The 25023-nt window shown below is 42.4% G+C and overlaps 1 protein-coding gene across 2 annotated transcripts in view; it reads right to left on the bottom strand.

Moving 5' to 3' along the window:
- Positions 1 to 25023, bottom strand: part of AGO3 (argonaute RISC catalytic component 3) — a 210676-nt gene that overhangs the window by 68853 nt on the left and 116800 nt on the right. For both annotated transcript variants that reach the window (XM_077481720.1, XM_077481719.1), the window contains exons 8-11: positions 19183 to 19330; positions 15368 to 15487; positions 9247 to 9369; positions 8680 to 8813 (exon numbers count right to left, since the gene is read on the bottom strand). In XM_077481720.1, the coding sequence (XP_077337846.1) occupies positions 8680 to 8813; positions 9247 to 9369; positions 15368 to 15487; positions 19183 to 19330 (525 nt within the window). The remainder of the gene's footprint in view (positions 1 to 8679; positions 8814 to 9246; positions 9370 to 15367; positions 15488 to 19182; positions 19331 to 25023) is intronic.

A 25023-nucleotide genomic window follows, 5' to 3' on the forward strand; every position in this document is an offset into this window, starting at 1 on the left:
TTCTTTTGGGGTGCATGTGGTCTTTATGCCCGTTAAGCACAGTAAGTTCCCTGCGCTTCTTCCTGTTTGCGCTCCATTCTGGAGTGCAGGCCGCTGGCCTTCCAACGCGGTCCCACCCACTCCTGGCCGGGGCCCGGCGCCGCTCCATCAGGGATCTCTCCAGATGGACTGGCTGCAGCCAATGGTGCAAGAGTCCGCCTCATTGGCTTCAGCTGTTGCAGCTGATTGCAAAAACTCCTCTGTGTTATTTAAGGCCTGCACCCATGGCGTTCAGCACGCTGTGGGTTGCATGCCGCTGAGGACTGCTCTAAGATATACTCTAGTTAAGGTGAGGACAACATCTGTTGTTACTCTGATACTCTCATACTGATATAATCAGGCATTTACTTTCAACCTCTGATATTTTTGTATCTTTTTTTACCAGACACACTGGCCTGGCTATTCAGTTAACCAGACAGTTGAGATCCTGCAGCTTTAGCGTTCCCGGATACTACTACCCAGTGCCTTGTTTTGCTAACGTTTGGCTTATCAGTGGCACAGTTATATTCCAACCCACCACAATACTGATAATTTTAATTCATACTACAGTACTCTTACCCCTTGCTGCTGACTATCGGCGATAGTTTCAGGCTTGTAAGCATATTCATCTCTTTTGGTATTATCTACTAAAGATTAACATGTAGAGCTATGCACTTTTTTTTACCTTGTCATATCTGTACTAATTTTATTACGCTTACATTTTAGACCACGTGTACACGAGAGGTTTGTTATGCCTAGGAAAAAGGACAGATAGTCCAAAACATGTCGGCATTATTCTCAATACTACATATGTCTCAAGCCTTCTTCAAACCAGCACTGTGAAGTACTTTTGTTTTAATTGCTTATGTTTGATATTTTGTCTACATACAATATACTTATAAAATATACTTACCAGGTTTTCCTAATAAAAAATAAATATAAATATATATACATATATATATATATACATATATATATATATATATATATATATATATATATATATATATATATATATATATATATATATATATATATATTTACTACCGACTGGTCCATCTAATTGAAGACATCCCTAGGGGTATGTGCCGTGCTTAGTGCACTAGGCCGTTTTCTTTTCTTGTTGCAATATATGGGATGTGATAGACCAGCCTCTGACTCACCGCCATCCTGCAAGCATTTCTTTTTTGGTCTCCCGATGTTCGGGATGTCCCACTCAAAAATAGTAAAGAAAACTCCACATAATGCAAATGTAATGATTTATTGGTTTAAAAACATCTCTCACACATGAAGAAATGACAAAACACCGGCCAGTAAAAAAACATGCAACAAGCACCCGCACTTCTGGGACTCTTAAGTAAAGGTGCGCATCTTCACTGGTCAACAAGTCGATTTGATTCCGCGATGCATCACGGTTACCGCCGAGCTTCCACTTCCGCTTGGGCGCCTTAGCGGCCCTTCCACCCTGCAATCTTCTGGGACACATCAGTTCCCAAAAGATTGCCCGGCTATGCAGGACAGCGCAGTGAGACATGCGCACCCGGCATTGAAGCTGCAAGCTGTCACAGCCGGATGCCCACAGTAGTATTGCCAGCGCCATGGACAGGCGGGGGAGAGAATGGAGGGTTTGGGTGGCCACGTCGCTGGATTGTGAGACAGGTGGGTGTCTTTATTAAAAGTCAGAAGATACACTTTATTTGTAGCTGGTAACATTTAATAAACAAAAAGTTGACTGGAACTCCGCCTTGAATTAAAAATAACCTTACTCCCTTAAAGTGCACTAATCTGGTGCACCACAGGGTACAGACATTCACACATACTGCTCCTGGGAGGTCAGGAGGGATTACAAGCCACAGCTAACAAACCGCCATGTGAAATCCCCTGTACTGTCTCTGTGCTGACCAGTGGCAGCTGGTGCTCAAATTTTTTTTTTTGGGGGGGGGGGGGGGGGGTAAACAAACTAAAAAATACTGAACCTCCCCCATCAAACGTAGCCACTGTGCCCATCAAATGTAGCCACCTGTGCCCGTCAAATACAGCCATCACTTCACTAATCCCCCCACAATGCACAGCCGCCAGTGACTGGTGTTGACAGTTCCTTGGCATTACTGTTTGCACCTTCCAGCACACTAGAAGTTAACAGTGGAATGTGCAACAGGAAGTTCAGGAACCTGTCAGCATGGAGCTTGAGGTGTAAGAGTACAAACACATTTGTACTCTACTTACTGTTGTTACTTTCTTTTAAAAAATACTGTGTTACAATGGCCCCTCTGTATGTGCTTTTAAAAAAAAATATATCACTTCATACCGAATTTCACAGTAGTACAACAATACATCCCGATCCCGACATTCCGGCCAATCCTGCCTCTCCTCTCACGTTTCATGCCTCTGAGTCCTGACATCAGCGGAGAATTCTCAGCCACGCCTGCCTCTTCTGCTGATAGCTATAGTCAATGGTGGGGCTGAGAATTCCCCTCTGACGCCAGGACTCAGACGTGAAACGTGAGCGGAGAGAGGAAAGGCAGGATGGGCCAGGAGTCAAATGATCGGGATGTATTGTTGTACTACTGTGAAATTCGGTATCAAGTGATATATCTTTTTAAAAAGCACATGCAGGGCCATTGTAACACAACATTTATTAAAAGGAAGTCATTTTAAAAATACGCTCGGAGCTCTTTCCCAGGAGGGGAAAGCAGGATGACACCCCGAAAAAGATTTTCTGGGCCTCATGCATCGATGCCGCATCAGGGACACCCGAATCACATCAATTTCAGCACCCCTACTCAAGTCGCGATTACATCAGCACGTTGTCTGACCTATGCGTTTCATCAGAGATTGACATTGTCCTGGGGCATCATGTGCCCCAGAACAATGTCACCAAGACTTGAAAATTGCTGTTCACAGACGCTCTCCCTCCACTCTAACAGAGCTTGAACTATTTTACAAAGAAGAATGGGAAAAAATGTCACTCTCTAGAAGTGCAAAGCTGGTAGGGGCATGCCCAAAAAGAATTGCAGCTGTAATTGCTTTGAAAGGTGGTTCTACAAAGTATTGGCTCGGGGGGGCTGAATACACATACACACCACACTTTTCCGATATCTGTAAAAATAAAAAAATAAAAATAAAAATGTAACTCATTTATCATTTTCCTTCCACCTGACAATTATGTGCCACTTTATGTTGGTCTATTACATAAAATCCCAATAAAATACATTTATGTTCTTGGTTGTAACATGACAAAATGTGGAAACCGTCAATGGGGTATGAATACTTTTTCATTTCTTGGTGGAGGGAAGTGCTACATGGACTATCAGATTTAGATATACAAAACAAACTCAAGCTAAACACCAGCTAACACTTCACAAAGCAGTAAGAGCAAACAGTTTTTTGCTCATGGGATCAAGGTTTTACATAAATAAAAATTGACCATTGTAAGCACCTGTCATTGGTAAATGGCTAGTCTCCACCCTGTAACTGATAAATCTACAGGACAGCTTTTTATTTTGAAAAACATACTTACCGACTAGATCACTAAATGAAAATAAGAGAAAGTCTAAAAACATAAAACGAATGCAGCTACCACATCTTGGCAATCAAGCTGCAAAATAATAAAATGTATACATTTGAGTTTAAAGTGTTACTAAACCCAGGACCCCGTATTCACAATATCTGGTCTTCCACAGTACACAGAACATGGAAATGCATTTTAGTAAATATAAACTGCCCCAAATACCTATTCTCAGAAAGTTAGAGCAGTCTTGTGATTTCTATCAGTGTCCAGCCAAGCACAGGTTGAAGCTTATGAGGAGGAGTATTCTTCTGACTGACCTATGAGACTGCAAAACGCCTGACCCTCTGGCCCTACTGATCAAATGCATCCTCCAAAGAAAAAAAAAATGGTCTAACAATACACACAAAACTGAGCATGTACAGCCTGACTCCATAGATTCGGTGTCATACGGGAAATTATTATTAGTCAGTGTAGGTTTAGGAGATATTTCTTGGAGCTACAGGTAAGCCTTAATCTAGGCTTACCTGTAGGTCAAAGTGTGTTGTAAGGGTTTACAACCACTTTAACGCCCCTCAACCGATCCACAACTGCCTGCCAGAGCAGGCAAGGCATTAACATAGACTTGAATAGGAGGTGTTGAAAGGCTTGAAACACCTCCCGACTCGACACGAGGCTTCAATTTTGAAGTGATGCCAACGCTTAGTGTGAACAGCATTATGGGCTGTCTATTGTATATTGTGCATAGGTGTTTGATGGGCCTTTTTAACGCCTCTTAAACGCCTGCTCTTAATGCCATTGTGAAGTCTAAGGGAGGAGATGGGCTGGTAGGTAGCTAATCATGGAAGGTTTTTTAACTTAATGCAGAGAATACATTAAAGTGATATAATTTTCTTTTTTTAAATAACTTACCTGCTCTGTGCAGTGGTTTAGCACAGAGCAGCCCAGATTCTCCTCTTCTTGGGTCCCCTTCTGGGGTTCCTGGCACCTCCATCATGTCAAGTACCACGCAAGCAGCTTCTCTTGGGGCACCCAAGCAGACTCGCTCCCAAACTGTGGCTCTGAGTGTCCATTCACACACAGAGTCGTGGCTCGGATCCACCCCCACGCTCTCTTCATTGGCTCACTGGCTGTGATTGACAGCAGCGGCAGTCAATGGCTCTTGCTGCTGCCTCAGCCAATGAGGAGAGAGAGTCCCCAAAGAGCCAAGGCACTCGTGCACATCGCTGGATCGCGATGGCGCTCTGGTGAGTATTAGGGGTGCTGCTGCAGAACGCAAAACCTTGAGCCCTTAGAACGACTTTAAGGTAAACAAAAAAAAACCTTTATGCCATTAGATCCACTTTAATGGAAAAGAGGATGGGGGGGGGGGGTCAGGTCATCTTTATTTCACTTGAGCCCCAACAGCACTGGACATTCAGTTTGCAAGAAGAGGACAAGCCAGCCTTGTAGTGAAGATTCTGGATGAATCAGCTTGTACATTGTAGGTCATACTTTTTTTTACCGGTAATTACCAAAGCTGTAGAGAAAAAGCTAAAACAGCTTTCAGGTTGACAGTTCTTTACTTAGGGAGGTTACACCTTTAAATCTACTAATAGAAGTAGTTCTACACCAAGATGAGTTTTCCCTTAAAGCATCTACGCATGTGTGTCTTTAACTCAGTAATTTAGTGTGTTTGCGTGCAGGACTGTGCATGAAAACATGCATTTCCATGGTGGAAAAATTATCATATAAATGGCTTTGGACACACGATCTTCTGGTTAAAATACAGAGCAAGCACTTATGAGCAGGGTTTGGGTCTTTTGTATTAAATCCATGATGTTATGGATTATTCAGTGAAACTGTGCAATATCTATAATATAGAAATCCTAAGAATTGGCATGAAGAAAAGTTGATCCTGTGGTTTCACTGTTGAAACCCATGCTGAGTGAAAAAGCCTTCATGGTAAGAAACCAGTACCTTGCATAATAAACCAAAACGTAAACCTTATCCAAAAGGAAACCTGCATAAACATTTGCACTGAGTATCAGATCTCTGGATTCTCTCTGGAGGTCTTTTCCATACTCTCCAAGTACAAGTGCCATATTACACACTCACAAAGATTGAGTGCAAACCCACTCTTCGGTAAGAATCTCATCTTTGCGTTTTGATGCATGTTACTGCAGTACATCACAACCCAATGTATACAGTATGTAGGCATACCACATATACAGTAAAAACAAATATACAGTACGTTCATAAAGTATGACGGAGCAATCACTCGCATGTCTGGTTCAGTTACTCCCCTTGCACCGATCAGTACAGTGTGAGAAGAGGAGGAAGCGGGTGCAGCAGTGCTTGTGGGCTAGATCTGAAGTGCCCACAGCACTGATCTGTGCCCAGCCATGGCTCATAAATCCCCATCCATGCTCATCCGTGCCACTAGAGTGCCTCACAAAAGTGTAATATAGGCGGTCCCCAGGTTACAAACATCCGACTTACAAATGACTCCTACTTACAAACGGAGGGAGACAACAGGAAGTGAGAGGAAATCTACCCCTGGGAAGGGAAATTTACTCCTGTAAGAGTTACCATGGGAAAAAAGGTGTCTCCGTGGGAGCTGCATCACCAATCCTTGTTTTTGCAACAAACCAAAATTTTCAAAATCCAATTGTCATAGGGAGATGGCATAGGGCAGAAAGTGATGTCAAATCTTCTGAACAGATAAATAGAAAGCAAAAACACATGTTACAGGGATGTTAACCCTTCCCTTTGTTTTGGTTGGAACTACAGTTAAAATAAAAATAAAAAAATGTACATGTTCCGACTTACAAACAAATTCAAGCCTACAGACCCTATCTTGTTTGTAACCAGGGGACTACCTGTAGGTGGTAAAATTAGATTTGAAATTTATGCCCCTCGAACACCTGATGGTGCTACCTGCATGTTGGGCCTCTGTATATGGCCAGGCTGTGTAAAAGTATCACACATGTGGTATCGCCATACTCAGTAGGAGTAGCAGAATGTATTTTGGGCTGTCATTTTTGTTATGCACATGCTATGTGTTGGAAATATCCTATAACATCTTTGTGTAAACTTTGTGTAAAACAAAAATGCGTTTATTTTTTTTCTCCACAATTAGCAAAAATGTCTGGAAACACATGACACGTTCAAAAGACTCATTATTCCTCAGATTATACGTTGGGGCATTTGCTTTCCAAAATGGGGTAATTTTTTTGAGCGTTTCCCTTGTCCTGGTGCTCCAGGGCCTTCAAAAGTGTAAAAAGTGGTTGATAAAAGAGGTGCCTCTTACTAAATATCTTGGAATTTCTACTTTCCAAAAAGGGTCATTTGGGGGGTATTTGTACTTTCCTGGCTTGTTAGGCTAGGTTCACACTGAGGTGACCTTGCAGGAGACTTAGCCGCCTGACAAGTCACGCTTCATTCAGTGCAATGGAATGGTTCTGATCTGAGCGACTCAAGTCGCTCAGACTTAGAAAAAGGTTCCTGTACCCTTTGGAGGCGACTTCAGAGTGACTTGCATAGACTTCTATTACAGTAGTCATTTGCAAGCCATACTGAAGTCACGCTGTATGGAGCGACTTCAGAGTCAGGCGACTTTGAAGCTGCCCCAGTGTGAACAGAGATGTGAGCCTCGTACACACGGTAGGATTGTTGGCAGGGCATTGTCTTGACAGACTGTTGTCCTAAAATCTTACTGTTAGTGCGTTCCTTTTGACAATTGTTGTCCAACTTTTGGCCAACACATGTTGGATGACAGGCTAGTAAATTTTCGTCGGACAGCGGTTTGACGTATGGTCAGTACACAAATCCGTCACACAAAACTCAAAGTACAAACACACAAGCTCGGAATCAATGCTCAAACACGAAATTAGCCCAAAGGGGCCCTCAAGAGCTGAAATTATACTACGTTCCTCTTTGTGGCACGGGCTTTGACACTGGAGTGCACGGAGCAGCTGTTTTAGGGCGTTTGCAGGTGCTATTTTTAAAACTATAGCAAAACGCCCTCAGTGTGAAAGGAGTCTTAGTGTCTCAAGAAATGAGATGAGAGGCTGTCAGTACATCAGGTGTGATCAATGCTCAGTGATAAACACAATAGGCTTGTAGACTCTATCTTTCACACAGACCAAAATATATAAACCTATTTAGGTTATTTTTTACCAGCGCAATGTAGCAGTATAAATTTTGGCAAAATTTATCAAGAAAAGTGACTAAATTTGCAAAATTGTACATCAGAAAAGAAGAAATTTTAAAATAAATTCTGGGTCTTTTTTCATTTATAGCGCAAAAAATAAAAAACCCAGTGGTGATTAAATACCACCAAAAGAAAGCTCTATTTGTGTGAAAAAAAGGACAAAAATGTGATATTGGTACAGTGTTGCAGTAATTGTCATTCAAAATGTAAGAACACTGAAAGCTGAAATGTGGTCTGGTTAGGAAGGGGGTTTAAGTGCCCAGTAGGGTAATATCACTTCAATGGTCATTGCAGAAAAGACAGAAAATCCACTTGCAAGCCTTCCAATGCCGCGTACACACGGTCAGAATTTCGGCCAGCAAAAGACAGAGGAAAGCTTTTCGTCAGAAAATGCGACCGTGTGTATGCTCCATCGGAATTTTGCTGGCCAAAAGATTGAGAGCAGGTTCTCAATTTTACAGACGGAAAAAGTTCCTAGCGGAAATTCCGATCGTGTATATGCAATTCCAACACGCAAAAACTCAGGCATGCTCAGATTCAACTAGGAGACGGAAGCTATTGGCTACTGAACATCCTTTTTCTAGTCCCATCGTACGTGTTGTATGTCACCGCATTCTTGACGGTCGGAATTTGGTGTGACCGTGTGTATGCAAGACAGCTTGAGCGAAATCCTGTCAGAATTCCGTCGGGAAAACTATCAGAGCTTTTTCCAACCAAAATTCCGATCATGTGTATGCGGCATAAGAGGAAGGTCACAAATTAACACTTATAACCTGTCATTAAAGGGTATAACAGCATTTTCTAACAAAACAAATCATAATAAAGGCACTGTCAAAGCAAATATTCTCTACAATGTGATGTGTGATGATCAGGTAAAAAAAAAAAAAAAAAAATTCTAAAACTTGATTTAGAAAAATGTTAATCTTACACTTATTTTACTGCATTCTTTAAGACTTACTTCAAGATTTCTTCCCTGCACTGCCTCTGCGTTGCAAAGCATGCAATGGCCCACATTTTGATCTCCACACCAGTGTGGAACTGTTTTCCCCGCATGTCCCAGACCCCATGACTCGGAGTTGCCACTGTGCGATTCTATAGAACCAAGATGTTTAAAAGAACAAAGAAAAAAAAAAAAAAGACATTTAATGATGGCATCTAGATATTTTTCAAGACCTTGCAAACATACCATCTGGCAGAGTAAATAACAATGGAAATTTTAAAAATTCTGTATTCCATAGCAACCGCAATTTAATATACCACAATCAGATCATTTAAAAGGGCTAACTGATTGGTTGCTATATAATGGTCTTAATGAAATAGTCAGCATGTGTAGCTCCTGAGAGTTTCAATAAATAGCAAACATTTAAAACAAGATAATCGACACATTTCTCATATACTAAGACCGCTGGAGGCTGACAAAAATAATAAAATCATCTTTTAGGATCTTAACCATCTCACATACTTGATAAAAGGGATTCTTTAATAAGGGCCAGTGCTAGAATAGAAATAAATGTTTTCTACATACCCTCCCTCCGTACTGTAACATTGGTGCTGGAAGTACTCTTCCCGTCACATGAGCCATTTCATCCCGAACTTTAAACTGGAATTCTTGAACAAAGGGATCTGCATCGTAATTTGCACTTCTAACCTAAAATATGTAAAATTATTTAGGTAACATACAGATTACCATAAATGCAAAACCATGAACACTATCCACGTTAATATATTTAAACTTCTGAGATACAAGACCAGGTGGTTAACCACCGCTGATATACACATAAATACTGTACAATGAACAGGACCTTAAAACCCTTTCCAAAGAAGAACGCACAAGGATCTGGCAGATCATGTCCAAAAGTTATTGCAGATCATTATTGGTAAAGACTCCTGAGAGGCTCTGCTCCATAAACCAATAGGCAATATTCCAAGATGTAGAGGTGTTCTTGTTACATACATATTTAAGGCTGCTAAACAAACCATTGCCCATGCACACCAATGCAGTCAGTTTTTGCACTGGAAACTGACTGCACTGGTGTGAACTAGAGCCATTGGAATATATTTTTAGAGCCAATTCACAACACAAAAATGCACTCATACGTTCCGGATCAGTTTTTGCTTACAGTTCACACCACATGCAGTTCCAGTGAATTTTTGATACAATTTGCTAGGTTCCAGTAAAGTTCTGTGCAAAAAAAAAAACGCAGCACACTCTACTTTTTTTTTCTGCAACGCAAAATGACAGGAAAATTACTGCACTGGTGTGAACTAGAGGCATTCGAATACATGGAAAACACTAAGCGCACGGAACTGCCTCTGATGTGAACTAGCACTAAAAGTTAATTCCAGGACTCACAGTAAGTTTGTTAATTATAAATTGACTGCTATCCTTTCCTCACATGCAATATATGACAGACCATTTCTGTGCACCTGCTTAGAAAAGGAACTCTCTCTCTTCTTATGCTTTGCTTTTCACTATATCTATTTACACCTACTTGGACAACAGGCAAATCTGTACAACCTCCAGATACAAAGTGGTATGCTCCTTTGTCTTTCACCTTCTTATTCCTCATAAGTTTCATCATGTGGTGTCTAGTACCAGTGTCTGGGAAATTTTAAGCTTCTCCCTATAAGCATATAATTTCTTTGCGCTTAAAAGCACAAAAACAGCTCTCTCATATAATGCTGGGAAAGCGTGCTTATATGTCTCCAAGTATCACAGACAGATGATGGTATCACCTCGAGTTTAGCAGAATCCTCCAGAGAACAAACAGGCTCCTTTTATTTATACTATAAACATGAATAACAAAGGAAGGTGGTGGCTTCAGAATCAGCCAATCAGACACTTGTATTCTTTCGAAAGAAGCAATCACACACACACACACACACGTGTATATATTCAAATATAAATACGGTAGTTACGTGTGCAGATGGTCATGTGCAGAGCCATGCGGCAAGTGAATTGTGAGACACAAAGGACTGACAATTTGAACATTACTTACATGGCTCTGAACATGATCTGCACATTCCCACTGCAACCAATGACGCAAGCCATACTCCATCATGGCTCAGTGGGCCATCATTTTGTGCTGTATAGACACTAGGAACTGGAAATTGGACTTTAAAAGGCACACAGGTAGACCATATAAAAATAATTACTTTTTTATTTATAGAAAAATTATTTAAAAAAAGAGAAAAGTATTTTTACATAGATGTATATAACTTTTGTAAAAACTTTTTATATGACCCACACAAGAATTTGGACAAAACTTCCAAAATATAAAATAATGTTGATACACCCAATGGTACAATGTCAGAAATCCCAATGATGGTAACCAAATGAGGATGTAGACATGGAATGGTTTAAGTCAGAGTGTGAATCCATATACAGGATGTTTGCTCTACATGTTGCGTGTAAGAGTACGCTTCTTCAGGAGCACATAAATCAGATAATTAGTCACAGAAATTTTAGAGTTTGTAGTTTGCTGGTAAGCAAAAGGACAAATGGGTAATCCCAGGGATAAATGACATACACACAACTAATGCCGAGTACACACGACCGGACTTAGGTCCGACAGACTTTCGATGGAGTTCTGACGGAGTTCTGACGGACTTTCCGAATGAATGGACTTGGCCACACACAATCACACCAAAGTCCGACGGATTCGAATGTGATGACGTACGACTGGACTAGAATAAGGAAGTTCATAGCCAGTAGCCAATAGCTGCCCTCGCATCGGTTTTTGTCCGTCGGACTAGCACACACACGAGCGGATTTCTCGGTAGGAACTGGGTCCGGCGGAGTTCTTTCGGAAAAATTTGAAACATGTTCCATAATCAAAAGTCCGCTGCAGCCCACACACGATCGAATAGTCTGTCGGAATAATTCCGTCAGACTTTTGATGTTGAAAAGTCTGGTCGTGTGTACGCGGCATTAGAAATCACAAATGCTGGTGGTGTATCAGATCAGCATGTGTATATCAAGATAACAGAGCTGAACAGGCTTAAAGTCCAAAAAGGAGGCTGGTACCTCAAATCTCAAGCCGTACTGTGTGATATGTACAGTATCTCTCCTGGAGGAGGGAGGAAGGAGTAAGGAGGAGGAAGGAGTAAGGCGGAGGGAGGAGGTCCGCCGGAAAGTCCGATCGCGTGTACGTGACATAACTCCTCCGTCAGATTCATGTCTGCCTGTATGTGACGTCCTTACAGCAAAATAGCAGTGCTTAGCACTGTGTAAAATAACAGCCTCCCCAGACCGTCCAGTTCTCTGCCCTGTGCATGCACTTACTCCCATTTACTTTCCCATCCCCACTTGCAGGTCCCCTCCCCATCCCCAAAGTATATCACACCCTGCCCTGTGCACTCCCTGACTCCCATTTACATCCCCACTTGCTACCTGGCAGTACAGCCAATAGGGTTTAATTTTTTTATTTTAAAGTTGCACTTCTGTTAGTCAAAAAGCTGTAATTTTTGATTGTTTATGAAATGTGGTTTTATTTATAAAGATGTTATATATCACGGCTAAATAATGGATAAATCTGTGTCTGTAGTGCATGTTCAAACCTTAACACCATATTAGATTTTTACTCCAGGAGTATACGAGTTTGGAAATTCTAGAGAAATGCTTAAATAATGCATTACAATTTAACTACACCCATTAGATTTTAGTTGCTAAAATGTAATGGAGATTTTAGTGGACCTTAATGAAAATTGGAATTGATTTTCACTTCTGTGAACAAGCAATATTTTGTTTGTTTAGACCCTTTTCACACTGGGGCGCTTTGCATGCGCTACAGCACTAAAATAGCATCTGCAAAGCGCCCCGAAAGAGCCGCTGCTGTGTCTCCAGTGTGAAAGCCCCGAGGGCTTTCACACAGGAGCGGTGCGCTGGCAGGACGGTACAAAAAGTCCTGCTAGAAGCATCTTTGGAGCAGTGTGTATACACCGCTCCTGCCCATTGAAATCAATGGGGCAGTGTGGCTATACTGCAGCAGTGCTTTGCGGTGGTTTTTACCCTCTCTCGGCTGCTAGCAGGGGGGTAAAAATAGTGCAGTTTTACTGCCGACACCGCTTCCGCCCCAGTGTGAAAGGGGTCTTATGAAACTTGATTTCATTTATTATAGACGTTATATATCACAACAATCCCTCATTCAAACCGGTGCGACTTGTAATGTGATTTGAAAGTTCCAAAGCGCATGACAAGTCACACCCCACTTCCGGCAATGGAACCATTCATGTCTCAGTGATTATGAAAAAGGTTCCTGCACTACTTTTTCCCATTTTTATTGTGACTTCATATTGCGACTCTGGAGCTGAGGTTTCGTCGTGGCCTGCCGAGCACGTAGCTGCGGCCTGCACACGCTCGATGGCTGGACTGGGGAGACTACAAGGATAAGGGTATCCAGCCTGTTACCCAGCCGGCTGTTGATAGTAGATCACAGGATCATTCATCTTGCACAAAAAGTCACGCTTCTGCATAAAAAAGCACGGACCGATGGGCCCGCAGGGTTCTTAGGTCCTTCTCCTTCACTAGGCAAAATAAAACTGATGACTGCATGGCAGGGTGGAGGGTTGTTGACCAAGGGACCGCCCCCTGGGCGGAACTAAGAGTTCTGAGTGTTGTATTACAACTAATGCCTAGTATCTCCTAGTAATAGGGCATAACAACCCAATGGCTAAGAGAGAAGCTGTGTCGGTCCATGAATATAAGAGGAATATGCACTGTCATTGTACCAATGATGGCTGGGAAGGGGTTAAACATCAGGGGCTATCAAAGAGATAACTGTGCCTAGCTAGTATTTATGTGTACTGTGGAAGGAGTTTTTACCAAAGAGATGGAATTTATTCGCTGCTTTGCAGGGACACAAATGCCATTCCTTTCCTCCTGTCAGAGCGACGATCTGCCTTGTCTTTTCCTCATGATCGGTGGTGTGCCAGCGGAAATCAAGTATGTGGTATCCGCAGATCGGCTCCCGCTGTGTGTAATCATAGCGGGACCGAACCAACGACGGGGCGCATGCATGCCTCCTAGTGTCGGATCACGTATATTTACACATGATCACAGGTGTCACCCTGTAGCAGTAAAACTGCTATAGGGTGAACAAGAAGTGGTTAATGCTGGCATTTTGAAGACAAATAGTAGTACATTTTTTCTGAAGGGTCTCTTAATAAATAATAAAGCTGGATAGATATAAAATTCTAGCAACCCAGGAGGTTCTTGAAGCAGTTTTCCTTGCCCCCCCTTACATCTAAATGCTGGACTGAACCAAACCAGCAAAGCTACACCATGTCTGGGTAGTTTCAAAACGTACCTGCTCCCTCCACTCTCTCATACTTTCCAATGCATAGCCGTTATAGGCTTTCTGGCCAATAGAAATGTCTACCAGGCAGCAGGAGATGGGCAAGCTCCAGCACTACCCAAGTTTTCAAGGGGGGGAGTAAATGATTTTTCGCAGGCAATGGTTGGTGTTAGCGTTTCAATCATCACGGCACCATGCTTGATATGTTGTCAGGGTGATTGAAGCACATTCTATTATTACATTGTAGTGATAAATTAAATAGTTCAACTCACCATAATGCAGAATCAGTGGGAGCCCTGAGTGTGTCACTTGTCACTGTCGCCTGCCACCAAATGTGGATTGTCATTTGCCACACCACCTGCCACGTTGCCTGTCACCAGATGTGGAATGTCACCAGATGTGGAATGTCACCAGATGTGGAATGTCATTTGCCACATCACCTGCCATGTTGCCTGTCACCAGATGCAAAATGTCACTTGCCATGCCACCTGTCACGTTGTCTGTCACAAGAGGCGGAATGTCACTTGCCACGCCACCTGCCACCACTGCATTGATTGCAGCACTTGTCCATTTAGAACGGAGGCAGTCCTCTGTGCAGTGGTGGGTTCCAGATGAAGGCAGGAGAGCGGTGATGCAGGGCGGGCAGTGAGATGATTATGTCATCTCTTCTCCCCGCCGCACCTCTGACACTGAGGCTGACAGGACACCAACTGTGAGGGCGGAAGAGAGGTGATGTGGGGAGCAGAGAGAGATGATGTCATCTCTGCTTGCCCTCTCCCTTCTTCCATCCACCGCTCTCATATGCCGGCCACTCAGCTGTCCTCATGCTGCCCGCCCAGCTCTTATACCGGCCGCCTGGCTCTTTCATGCCCAGGTCTCTCATGCCCGCCTGCCCGCACCCACGGCCCGGCTGCAGAAATGCCAAGTTCTCCTCTCCCCCTTCCTCCCAGCAGTCTACTGGGACATGTCACAGGCCCCAGAAGACTGTCGGACCATTCAGTAGGCGCAGCGCAAGCTGTCACAGCCTGATGCCCACAGTTCAGATGCCAAAAACCGGTGAGAGGAAAGGGAGAGAAGCGAGGGTTCAGGTGACCATATCACTGGATCGTGGAAGAGGTGAGTGTGTGATTATTAAAAGTCAGCAGCTAAATTTTTTGTAACTTATGACTTATTAAATACAAAAATGACTGGAGCTCCTATTTAAGCGGCAGAGTTAAATTATTTTTTTTATGGAAAGAATGAGAACAAATAAAAAAATAAAAAAAAACAGTGCAGATAAATATCTGACAATGTTAAAATAGAATGGACCCCAAACCATTATAGCTTCTTTCACAAATGTTATTAACTCACCAGCCTGCTGATCTCCTCCTGTCTGTCTGGAGCAGACCGAGCTGTTGCTTTGATCATAGTGGATGTCTGATTGTCAGTTAACTTCTTAATACATCGTTGGCCAGCTACAATGTTACAGACCTAGGAACACACAACAGAAATGTATATTGAAAAGGCATTTTGACATGTTGCAGGGAGAGATCGTGCAGTATAAAAATTTTGTTTCAACTGTTCATGCAAAAAAAAAAAAATAATTTGAGTTTTTTTTTGTAAATTGGCTCAACTAGTAGTTATAAATATACTTTCCTTTATAAAACATGCTTTTGGAAAAACATAGCATTAAGGTCTTTAAAAATTTAAAAATCAGTGTAAAGCTTTATTGCTTTTGTTTGTATTAAAACAGTAAACAGGTCTTACTTACCTGCTCTGTGCAATGTTTTTGCACAGAGCAGCCTCGATACTTTTTTTCTTGGGTCCCTCGCTGCCGAGTGACCACCATAGGAAGCAGTTTTCTATGGGGGCACTCGTGTGCTCGATCCTGAGCCCGGCTGTTTGAGTCTATTTAGACACACAGCCTTGCTTGGCCCTGTCCTCCACACACAGGTTTTGACTGACAGCAACAGGAACTGTTCTCAGCCAAGCCTGTGAGAGCAGAGAGAGGGAAGAAGAGCTGCTGCAGATGTGGACAGTGCCAGATCATGATTAAGCTCAGTTAAGTATTTAGGGGGACTTGAGGAGGAGCTACTAGTAAATGTTTTTTTTCACTAGTACTAGGTAGGTGCTTGTAACAGGTATTGGATCAAGCATCGGAGCATTTGCACAGATACGCATGTAAAAGCTTGGCGTCGGTGCAACCCCAGGTATAAGGTGCTTTTTCCTCCCATGATCTTCTGTATAAACTTATTTAGAGCACTGCCGGCAAACAAGGCTTTTTGTGATATTGTATTGTAAAAATGTTTATTTTCTTATGCATTTCTTAAACCCAAAAAAGCAACAAAAAAACAAAAACAAAAAAAAAAAAAACGATTTTTTACTTTTTTGGCCAAGGTTTGTTTAAAAAACAAAAACAAATAAACAAACAAAAAAAAACAAACACATGTAATTGCAGATTCAATTTAGAAATGTTACTCTATAAAGTTTGTTTGGTTTAAAAGGACAATAAAATGATGATTCTGGTATAAAGTATTGCACATTTTTACAACGAACTACTTCAAAACCAGGCCTTTTATGGCACTTTTTTGTTTACAGTACTGTAACAATCTTTTTTTTTGCTAGAAAATTACTTAGAACCCCCAAACATAGATTATTATTTTTTTTTTAAAGTCGAGGCTCTAGAAAAAAAAAAAAAAAAATACACAATTTTTTATTTTAAAGCAAAAACACGCATTCCATAACCCAATTTTTTGTAAGATATAAAAGATAATGTCATGCTGAGTAAATAGATACCAAACATGTCAAAACTTTAAAATTGCTCATGCATCAACGTAAATTTTACTATCCATAGGTTTTAAAAGCCTTTACAGGTTACCACTTTAGATTTACAGAAGAGGTTTAATGCTAGAATTACTGCCCATGATCTGATATTCATATTCACGGTGATGCCTCACGTGTGGGACACTCACTGTTTGCATGCGTGCAGGACTGATGATGCTGGGACTGTGACATCATCCGGTGATGTCCCTATATTAGTCGCCGCACGCTGCGTCCCTGTCATTGTGAGCAGAGACAGCGACGAGGCAACATCTCCTGAAGAGAACAGAAGACGGTGACAACGGCAGAAGACCGGGCCACTGCTTGTAAAAGAGCTAGAAGAAGGCGCGGTGGCCCGGCAAGAAGAACCGAAGAGGGGGACAAGACCCCCGAAGTCTGAAGAAGAGGGTGGCGGCGAAGAAGAAGAAAGCCGGGCTCCTCCGCTAGTGAAAGAACTAGCAAAAGAGCAGAAGTTAGCGGCGAGAAGACCCCAGAAGACGGAAGACCCCCGGAGCTGTGCAATAAACTATTTTAACCCTTGTGTGTTGTGTTTTTTTTGTACATTTTTTTTCACAGGTGAATGGGTAGGGGTACATTGTACCCCATACTCATTCACATATGGTGGGGGGCCGGGATCTGGGGGCCCCCTTATTAAAAGGGGGCTCCCGGATTCCGATAAGCCCCCCACCCGCAGACCCCGACAACCAACGGCCAGGGTTGTCGGGAAGAGGTCCTTGTCCTCATCAACATGGGGACAAGGTGCTTTGGGGTGGGGGGGCCGCGTGGCCCCCCCTTCCCCAAGGCACCGCCCATGTTGAGGGCACGTGGCCTGGTACGGCTCGGGGGGGGGGCGCTCGCTCGTCCCCACCCCCTTTCCTGGCCGACCGGGTAGCGTGCTCGGATAAGGGTCTGGTATGCATCTGGGGGGGACCCCACGCCGTTTTTTTTGGCGTGGGGGGTTCCCCTTAGAATCCATACCAGACCTAAGGGCCTGGTATGCTCTCGGAGGGGGAACCCACGCCAAATTGTTTAATAAATTTGGCGTGGACTTCCCTCTTGAGAGCTGATAATTCCGTGAGAGTCGCCTCCGAATAGATGGAGATCCGACTTGTAGGCGACCTCCATTGAAATCAACGGGTACCAGTCGCCTACAAGTCGGATTGAAGTAGTACAGGAACCTTTTCTGAAGTCGGAGCGACTTCAGTAGTGTACATTAAGATGGCTCTCATTCACTTACATTGATTTTTACATGTTGTCCGACCTGAGACGACTAGGGGCGACCTGAAATCTGATATGAGTCGCCCCTGTGTGAACTGGCTCTTAGGGAAGGAATATAGTCTAAGCCAGGTTTTCATTGTTAACATTTATATCCACCTACTGGAAAGAGTCCTAGTGACCAGCAAAAAAAAAAAAAAAAAGAAAAAAAAAAAAAATCTATTTCAACTCCATATGGATTTACCCACTTTTCAACAAAATAATATAGGACATCTGCCATACATATGTCCTATAGTTTATTTGAAAATATTTTTGCTTAAAGATGAATTCCAAGTAAATGCGTTTTATACAAGGGTTACATTGGTTCACCATATGCCATTCCTGGCCAATCCCCCTGGAAGCTAGAAATCGTTGAAGTAAACCGTGCTGCTCCAGTAATCTCCACTTGCCTCCATTTTCCGTGGTGAGCAGATTATCCTCTGCATTGTGAACACACGAGGTCAGTCTACTAGCACAGATGCCATTCAGAGAATGCTTTGCATTTTCTGAATGAATGCAAAGCATTCTCTGATGGGATAAGGTTGAGAGGTAGCGTGTGATGTCATGTTCTTCATCTCGTCTAATCAGATATCACTTTGCATTCATTCAATAGAATGCAAAGCATTCTTTGAATGGTGCCCTTCCCAAGAGGCCAGCCTCCTGTGTTCAGAATGCAGCGAGGGAGGCACTCGGCACAGGCCCTGGAAGCAAGAGGAGTCCACTGGGGTAGCAGTGTCTACTTCAGTGATTTCCAGCTCCCGGGGGGATTGGCCAGATATGATATATGCATTGGACATTCTCCTGTTGAAAGCTCATTCATAAGGAATGGGCTGCCTAAATGCAGCGCATGTTAACGCATGACAGAACCTGCATTACCACAAACCAAAATATAGAAAAAAAAACTAAAAAAAAAACACCTGACAATACCAAAAACATTTTATGTGACAGCAGCATACACACAAAAACGAATAAAAAAATGTTGAAGCCAATTTTTTAGACTGTCATAGCGAAATGAATTGAAGAAAAGATTTTAAGCAATTAATGAAAAGGATGTAAAGATATCATGTACACACAAAAATGTTAGATAAAGTATATGAGCAGATGGTTCTTACTTCCAGAGGCAGGTATGTGTGTTTTTGTTCCTGTCCAACTTGCAGACAGGGCAAATGAGGATACTTCAGCTGGAGATTATACTTTTCTCTAAAGTACTGAGCAACTGTTCTTTCCACGGTCTGCCCATTCTCCAGCTGTAAAGGAAAGCTACAAAGAAAAAAATACAAACATACCATTAGTAGCCTATTCAGTTTGTGGAATTTAAAATGTGGAGAGAAACAGGGTTTCCAAAAAGCACAAAAATCAAAACTGGATATTTTCAATATGCAGTTTTTGTATACAGAACCACTAGTTGTGGTAGCGGGCCCTGTAAACAAGGGAAAAATATAAGGTTTCTCCACATATCCTGGGTACCTAACCTTTCTCCCCAAATCTCTTAACTCCAGGATTTTTTTTAACCAGTAGAGATCCGCGCTATAGCCAAATGACTGCTACAGCGCGGACCTCCTTTGCCGGGACTACGTCTATTGACGTCGTCCCGTGCACGAGCGGCCTGCGCGGCCCGAGGGGCGCGCGTGGCGCGCTCGGTGATCAGCGAGTCTACGAGACTCGCCGGATCACGGATCCGAGCAAGGGGTCGATCCCGACCCCTTACCACGTGATCAGCTGTCAGCCAATGATAGCTGATCATGTGATACAACGGAGCCAGTAATAGGCTATTTTTCCTCCTCGCGCTGACACCGCGACGAGAAAAAAAAAGAGCCGATCACCGGCGGCCGTGATCGGGACATCAGTTCCGATCAGGGCCAGCTTACCAGTGCCCACCTGCCCCCTGCCAGTGCCACCTCTGTAATAAAAAAGTGCCCCCCCATCAGTGCCACCCAGCAGTGCCCATAGTGCCACCCATCAGTGCCCACAATCTGCCTTAACAACGGTGCTGCACCCCAGTGCCACATATCCGTGCCCATCAGTGTCATCTACCAGTGCCTATCAGTGCCACCCATCAGTGCCCAGCAGTGCCACCTATCAGAGCCACCTATCAGTGCCACCTATCAGTGCCCATCAGTCCCATCTATCAGTGGTACCTATTAGTGCCACCCATCCGTGCCATCTTATCTGTGCCCATCTTTGCCCATCAGTGCCGCCTATCAGTGCCCACCAGTGCCGCCTATCAGTGCCCACCAGTGCCGCCTATCAGTGCCCACCAGTGCCGCCTATCAGTGCACTTCAATGAAGGAGAAAAATGACCGGTTTGCAAAATTTTAAACTATTAAACATGATTTTTTTTTTTTGCATCTTTTTTTGTTTGTTTAGCAAAAAATAAAACTCCCAGCTGTAATTAAGTACCACCAAAAGAAAGCTCTATTTGTGGGAAAAAAATTATAAAAATTTCATTTGGGTACAGTGTTGTATGACCGCGCAATTGTCATTCAAAGTGCATCAGCGCTGAAAGCTGAAAATTGGTCTGGGCAGGAGGGGGGTTTAAGTGCCCAGTAAGCAAGTGGTTAAGCTACCCTGGAGTTTAACAGTCTGAATTATGCCAACATTATTCAAATTACTTCTCGGATCCCAGGCTGTCATAGGCCTGCCCTCATTACGTGTGTGCTGCTTAGTCAACAAGGGCGGACTGCCCACCATCACTCCCACTTTTCAGGCCCTGTTTTAGGTAAATTATCACCATATAGTTAAGCATATTAGAACCCTGTTAAAGAAGTATCATATTTCATTCCTAGGCAGGGTTACATGATCTCCGCCGGCCACGCACGAGCAACAGCAGGGGGATTTGTCGGTGTGTGTGTGTGTGTGTATGTAAACACACAAATCCCAGTGCTGTCAAAGGAGAAGAGAGAAGAGAGGTTTGTTCCTTCCAAGTAGCAACAGCAATATGTCTATTCTCCTACTCCTATTCCTAGTCCTATCCCCATACAGTTAGAACACACTGAGGGAACACACATCACCCCCCAGTGTTAACCCCTTCACTACCAGTGACATTACACAGTAGTCAGTGCATTTTTATAGCAATGATCGCAGTATAAATGTCAATAGTCCCAAAAATGTGTAAAAAAGGGTCCGATCTGTCCCTCACAATACCGCTAAAAATCGCAGATTGCATTAATATAAAAAAAAAAAAAAAAAAAAGCAGCCATAAATCTTTCCCATAGTTTGTAGACACTATAACTTTTGCGCAAACCAATCAATATACACTTAGTGATTTATTTTACCAAAAATATGTAGAAGAATATATATTGGCCTAAACTGATGAAGAAATTTGCTTTAAAAGAAATAAAAAATTGGGAGGATATTTATTATAGCAAAAAGTTAAAAATATTGTTTTTCTTCTTTAAAATTGTCAGTCTTTTTTTGTTTATAGCCCAAAATAAATAAAGACCACAAAGGTGATCAAAATATCACCAAAAGAAAGCTCTATTTGTGGGGGGAAAAAAAAGGACGCAAATTTTGCTTGGGTACAGCATTGCATGCCTGCACAATTGTCCGTTAAGGCGAAACTCTGCCAAATTGTAAAAAATGCTCTGGTTAGGAAGGGGGTAAAATCTTCTGGGGCTGAAGTGGTTAAGGTTAAACCTCACTTTCGCACTACAGCGACAAGGATGCCTTAGTAAAACTGCTATAGGGGGAAGTGGCAAGTCTCACCAGCAATTAAACACTTTTTGTTTACCTGGATATGCGCACAATCAGGGAAGGAGAGACATTAGGAATCTAATAGACACCTGAAGTCTTCATAAAGAAGACCTGCCACATGCTAAATCCAAATCACATAGGGTTTTTTTGGCCCTTGAAGTAAAATAAAAAAAATAAAAAAATATTATAATAAAATATATATTATATATATATATATATATATATATATATATATATATATATATATATATATATATATACATATACATACATATATATATACATACATACACACACACATACACACACACACACACACACGGTATCTCACAAAAAGTAGTACACTTAAATATTTTATTACATCTTTTCATGTGACAACACTGATGAAATGACACTTTGCTACAATGTAAAGTAGTGAGTGTACAGCTTGTATAACAGTGTAAATTTGCTGTCGCCTCAAAATAACTCAACACACAGCCATTAATGTCTAAACTGCTGGCAACACAAGTGAGTAAAGGACAGGTTCCACTCAGAACAAGCCTCGCCATGGTCGACCGAAGAAGTTGAGTGCACGTGTTCAGCATCATATCCAGAGGTTGTCTTTCGGAAAGAGACATACGAGTGCTGCCTGCATTGCTGCAGAGGTTGAAAGCGTGTGTGTGTGGGGGGGGGGGATAGCCTGTCATTGTCATTGCTCAGACCATATGCCGCACAATGCATAAAATTTGGTCTGCATGGCTGTCATCCCAGAAGGAAGTCTCTTCTAAAGATGATGCACAAGAAAGCCCGCAAACAGTTTGCTGAAGACACACAGGCTAAGGACATGGATTACGGGAACCATGTCCTGTGGTCTGACGAGATAAACTTATTTGGTTCAGATGGCGTCAAGCACATGTGGCAGCAACCAGGTGAGGAGTACAAAGACAAGTGTCTTGCCTAAAGCTAAGCGTGGTGGTGGGAGTGTCAAGGTCTGGGGCTGCACGAGTGCTGCCAACACTGGGGCGCTACAGTTCATTGAGGGAACCATGAATGCCAACATGTACTCTGACATACTGAAGCAGAGCATAAGTCCCTCAATTCGGAGACTGGGCCGCAGGGCAGTATTTCAACATAATGACTCCAAACACACCTACAAGACGACCACTGCCTTGCTTAAGAAGGGCCTGACCAAGCATGTCTCCAGACCTAAACCCTATTGAGCATCTGTGAGGCATCCGCAAACAGAAGGTGGAGGAGCGCAAGGTCTCCAACATCCACCAGGTCCGCAATGTCGTCATGGAGGAGTGGAAGAGGACTCCAGTGGCAATCTGGGAAGCTCTGGTGAACTCCATGCTCAAGAGGGTTAAGGCAGTGCTGGAAAATAATGGTGGCCACACAAAATATTGACACTTTGGGCCCAATTAGGACATTTTCACTTAGGGGTGTACTCACTTTTGTTGCCAGCGGTTTAGACATTAATAGCTGCGTGTGGAGTTATTTTGAGGGGACAGCAAATTTACACTGTTATACAAACTTTACACTCACTACTTTACATTGTAGCAAAGTGTAATTTCTTCGGTGTTGTCGCATGAAAAGATACAGTATCTATGTACTGTAGATACTGTAGATATACACACACAATAAACCAGAGATTATATTGTGTTTGTGTGCAATAAAATTAATTTGTTTTATTTTTTTTTGGGGGGGGGGGGGGGGTGTGGATCAAAAAAAAAATATATATAGATTTGATAAGCAAAAAAAAAATACAGCTAACTTTTTATTTTATTTTACAGGGCCTCTTCAGACATTCAGGGAGCCAGGGTCAATAGCCCTAGACATTCATTCAATAGAGATCCCAGACAGTGGCTCCTAACATGTATTGGAGGAATTCAACAGAGAAGCGGAAGAGATCCCAGTAAAACCATCTGGACTCATGTTCCTCTGATTTATCTCGCAAAGTAGAGGTCAGATCTTCCATTTGCTCAAGGTCCTTCACTCTCGTGAGCCAATGGGCCCCCGTTGACACGGACTGTTGTTTCCATAGAAGTGGGATGCAGGCCCATGCAGCATTAAGGAGAGGTTTGAGAAGGGATTTATGATAACGTTTCCTTGATAAAGGGGCGAGGTTAAGTAGGACTTGTAGTAGAATTTCATATTAACCAATATATATTTTACGTTATTCATATTATCATTATTGTTATTATATAGTAGTGGTCTTATTATTATTCAATATGTAAAGCAACAATTATTCTTTAATAATGTATACTGTGTTTCCATAGATTTAGAATGATTTCATTTTAAATGTTGAACTTTAGATCTCTCAGCTGCTTTTTCATACTTTCTATAAGATAAATTTACTGGGTGAAATTTCATTAGGATAGTTCATTGTTTTAGTTTTTAAGTAAGCGCTAATTAGAAGAGAAAACACCTGACAGCATATAAAGCAGACAGATAAAGATAAGAAAACAGGTGTTTAAAATAATTAGGTGGAATACGGGAAAGTTATGTAAAGAACATTAAATTAAGTTTGACAAGGTCAAAGAAAGGTCTGCTGGAACCCCTTCATTAAAACTGTTAAAATACATTTGAATAAGAAATGGGCTATATATATATATATATATATATACACACACATATACACACATACACACACACACACACACAAATACATACTGAAAGTGGTACAATACTTTTACACATAAGATTATACAGTAATGCATATAACACATCTGGTGGGGTTATTGAAAGTTCATTTTCTCAAGGTCATAAATCTAAGGCCGCGTACACACGGGCGGATTGTCTGCCCAACTAAGTTCGTCAGACAATCCGACAGACAGTCCGTCCAACTTTTGAATGAACGGACTTGACCACACACGATGAACAGACAGTCCGCTGAAAGCTTGCGCGATGACGTGTACAGCACGTACGACGGGACTAGAAATACGACGTCCAATACACTGCAATGCAACCTTCGGCGTGTAAATCCTTTCTGAGCATGCGCCATACTTAGTCCGTCCAACTTGCCTACACACGAGCGGACTGTCCGCTGAAACCAAGTTTGGACGGACAAAATTACGGAAATTCCGAAAGACTTAGTCCGCCAGACTGTCCGCTGAAAAAGTCCGCTGAAGCCCACACACGAGCGGATTGTCCGCTGAAACACTTTCAGCGGACTAAGTTGGACGGACAATCCTCTCGTGTGTACGCGGCCTAATTCTTGAACTTGGTTAAATCTTATAAAGATAAGGTGGGTTTTATAACAAAGCTGGGTGCCAGACTGT

The sequence above is a fragment of the Lithobates pipiens genome, unplaced genomic scaffold (genome assembly GCF_037356315.1).
Source record: "Lithobates pipiens isolate NorthernLeopardFrog02 unplaced genomic scaffold, aLitPip1_a1.2 Scaffold_16, whole genome shotgun sequence".
In the NCBI taxonomy this organism is placed as follows: Eukaryota; Metazoa; Chordata; class Amphibia; order Anura; family Ranidae; genus Lithobates; species Lithobates pipiens.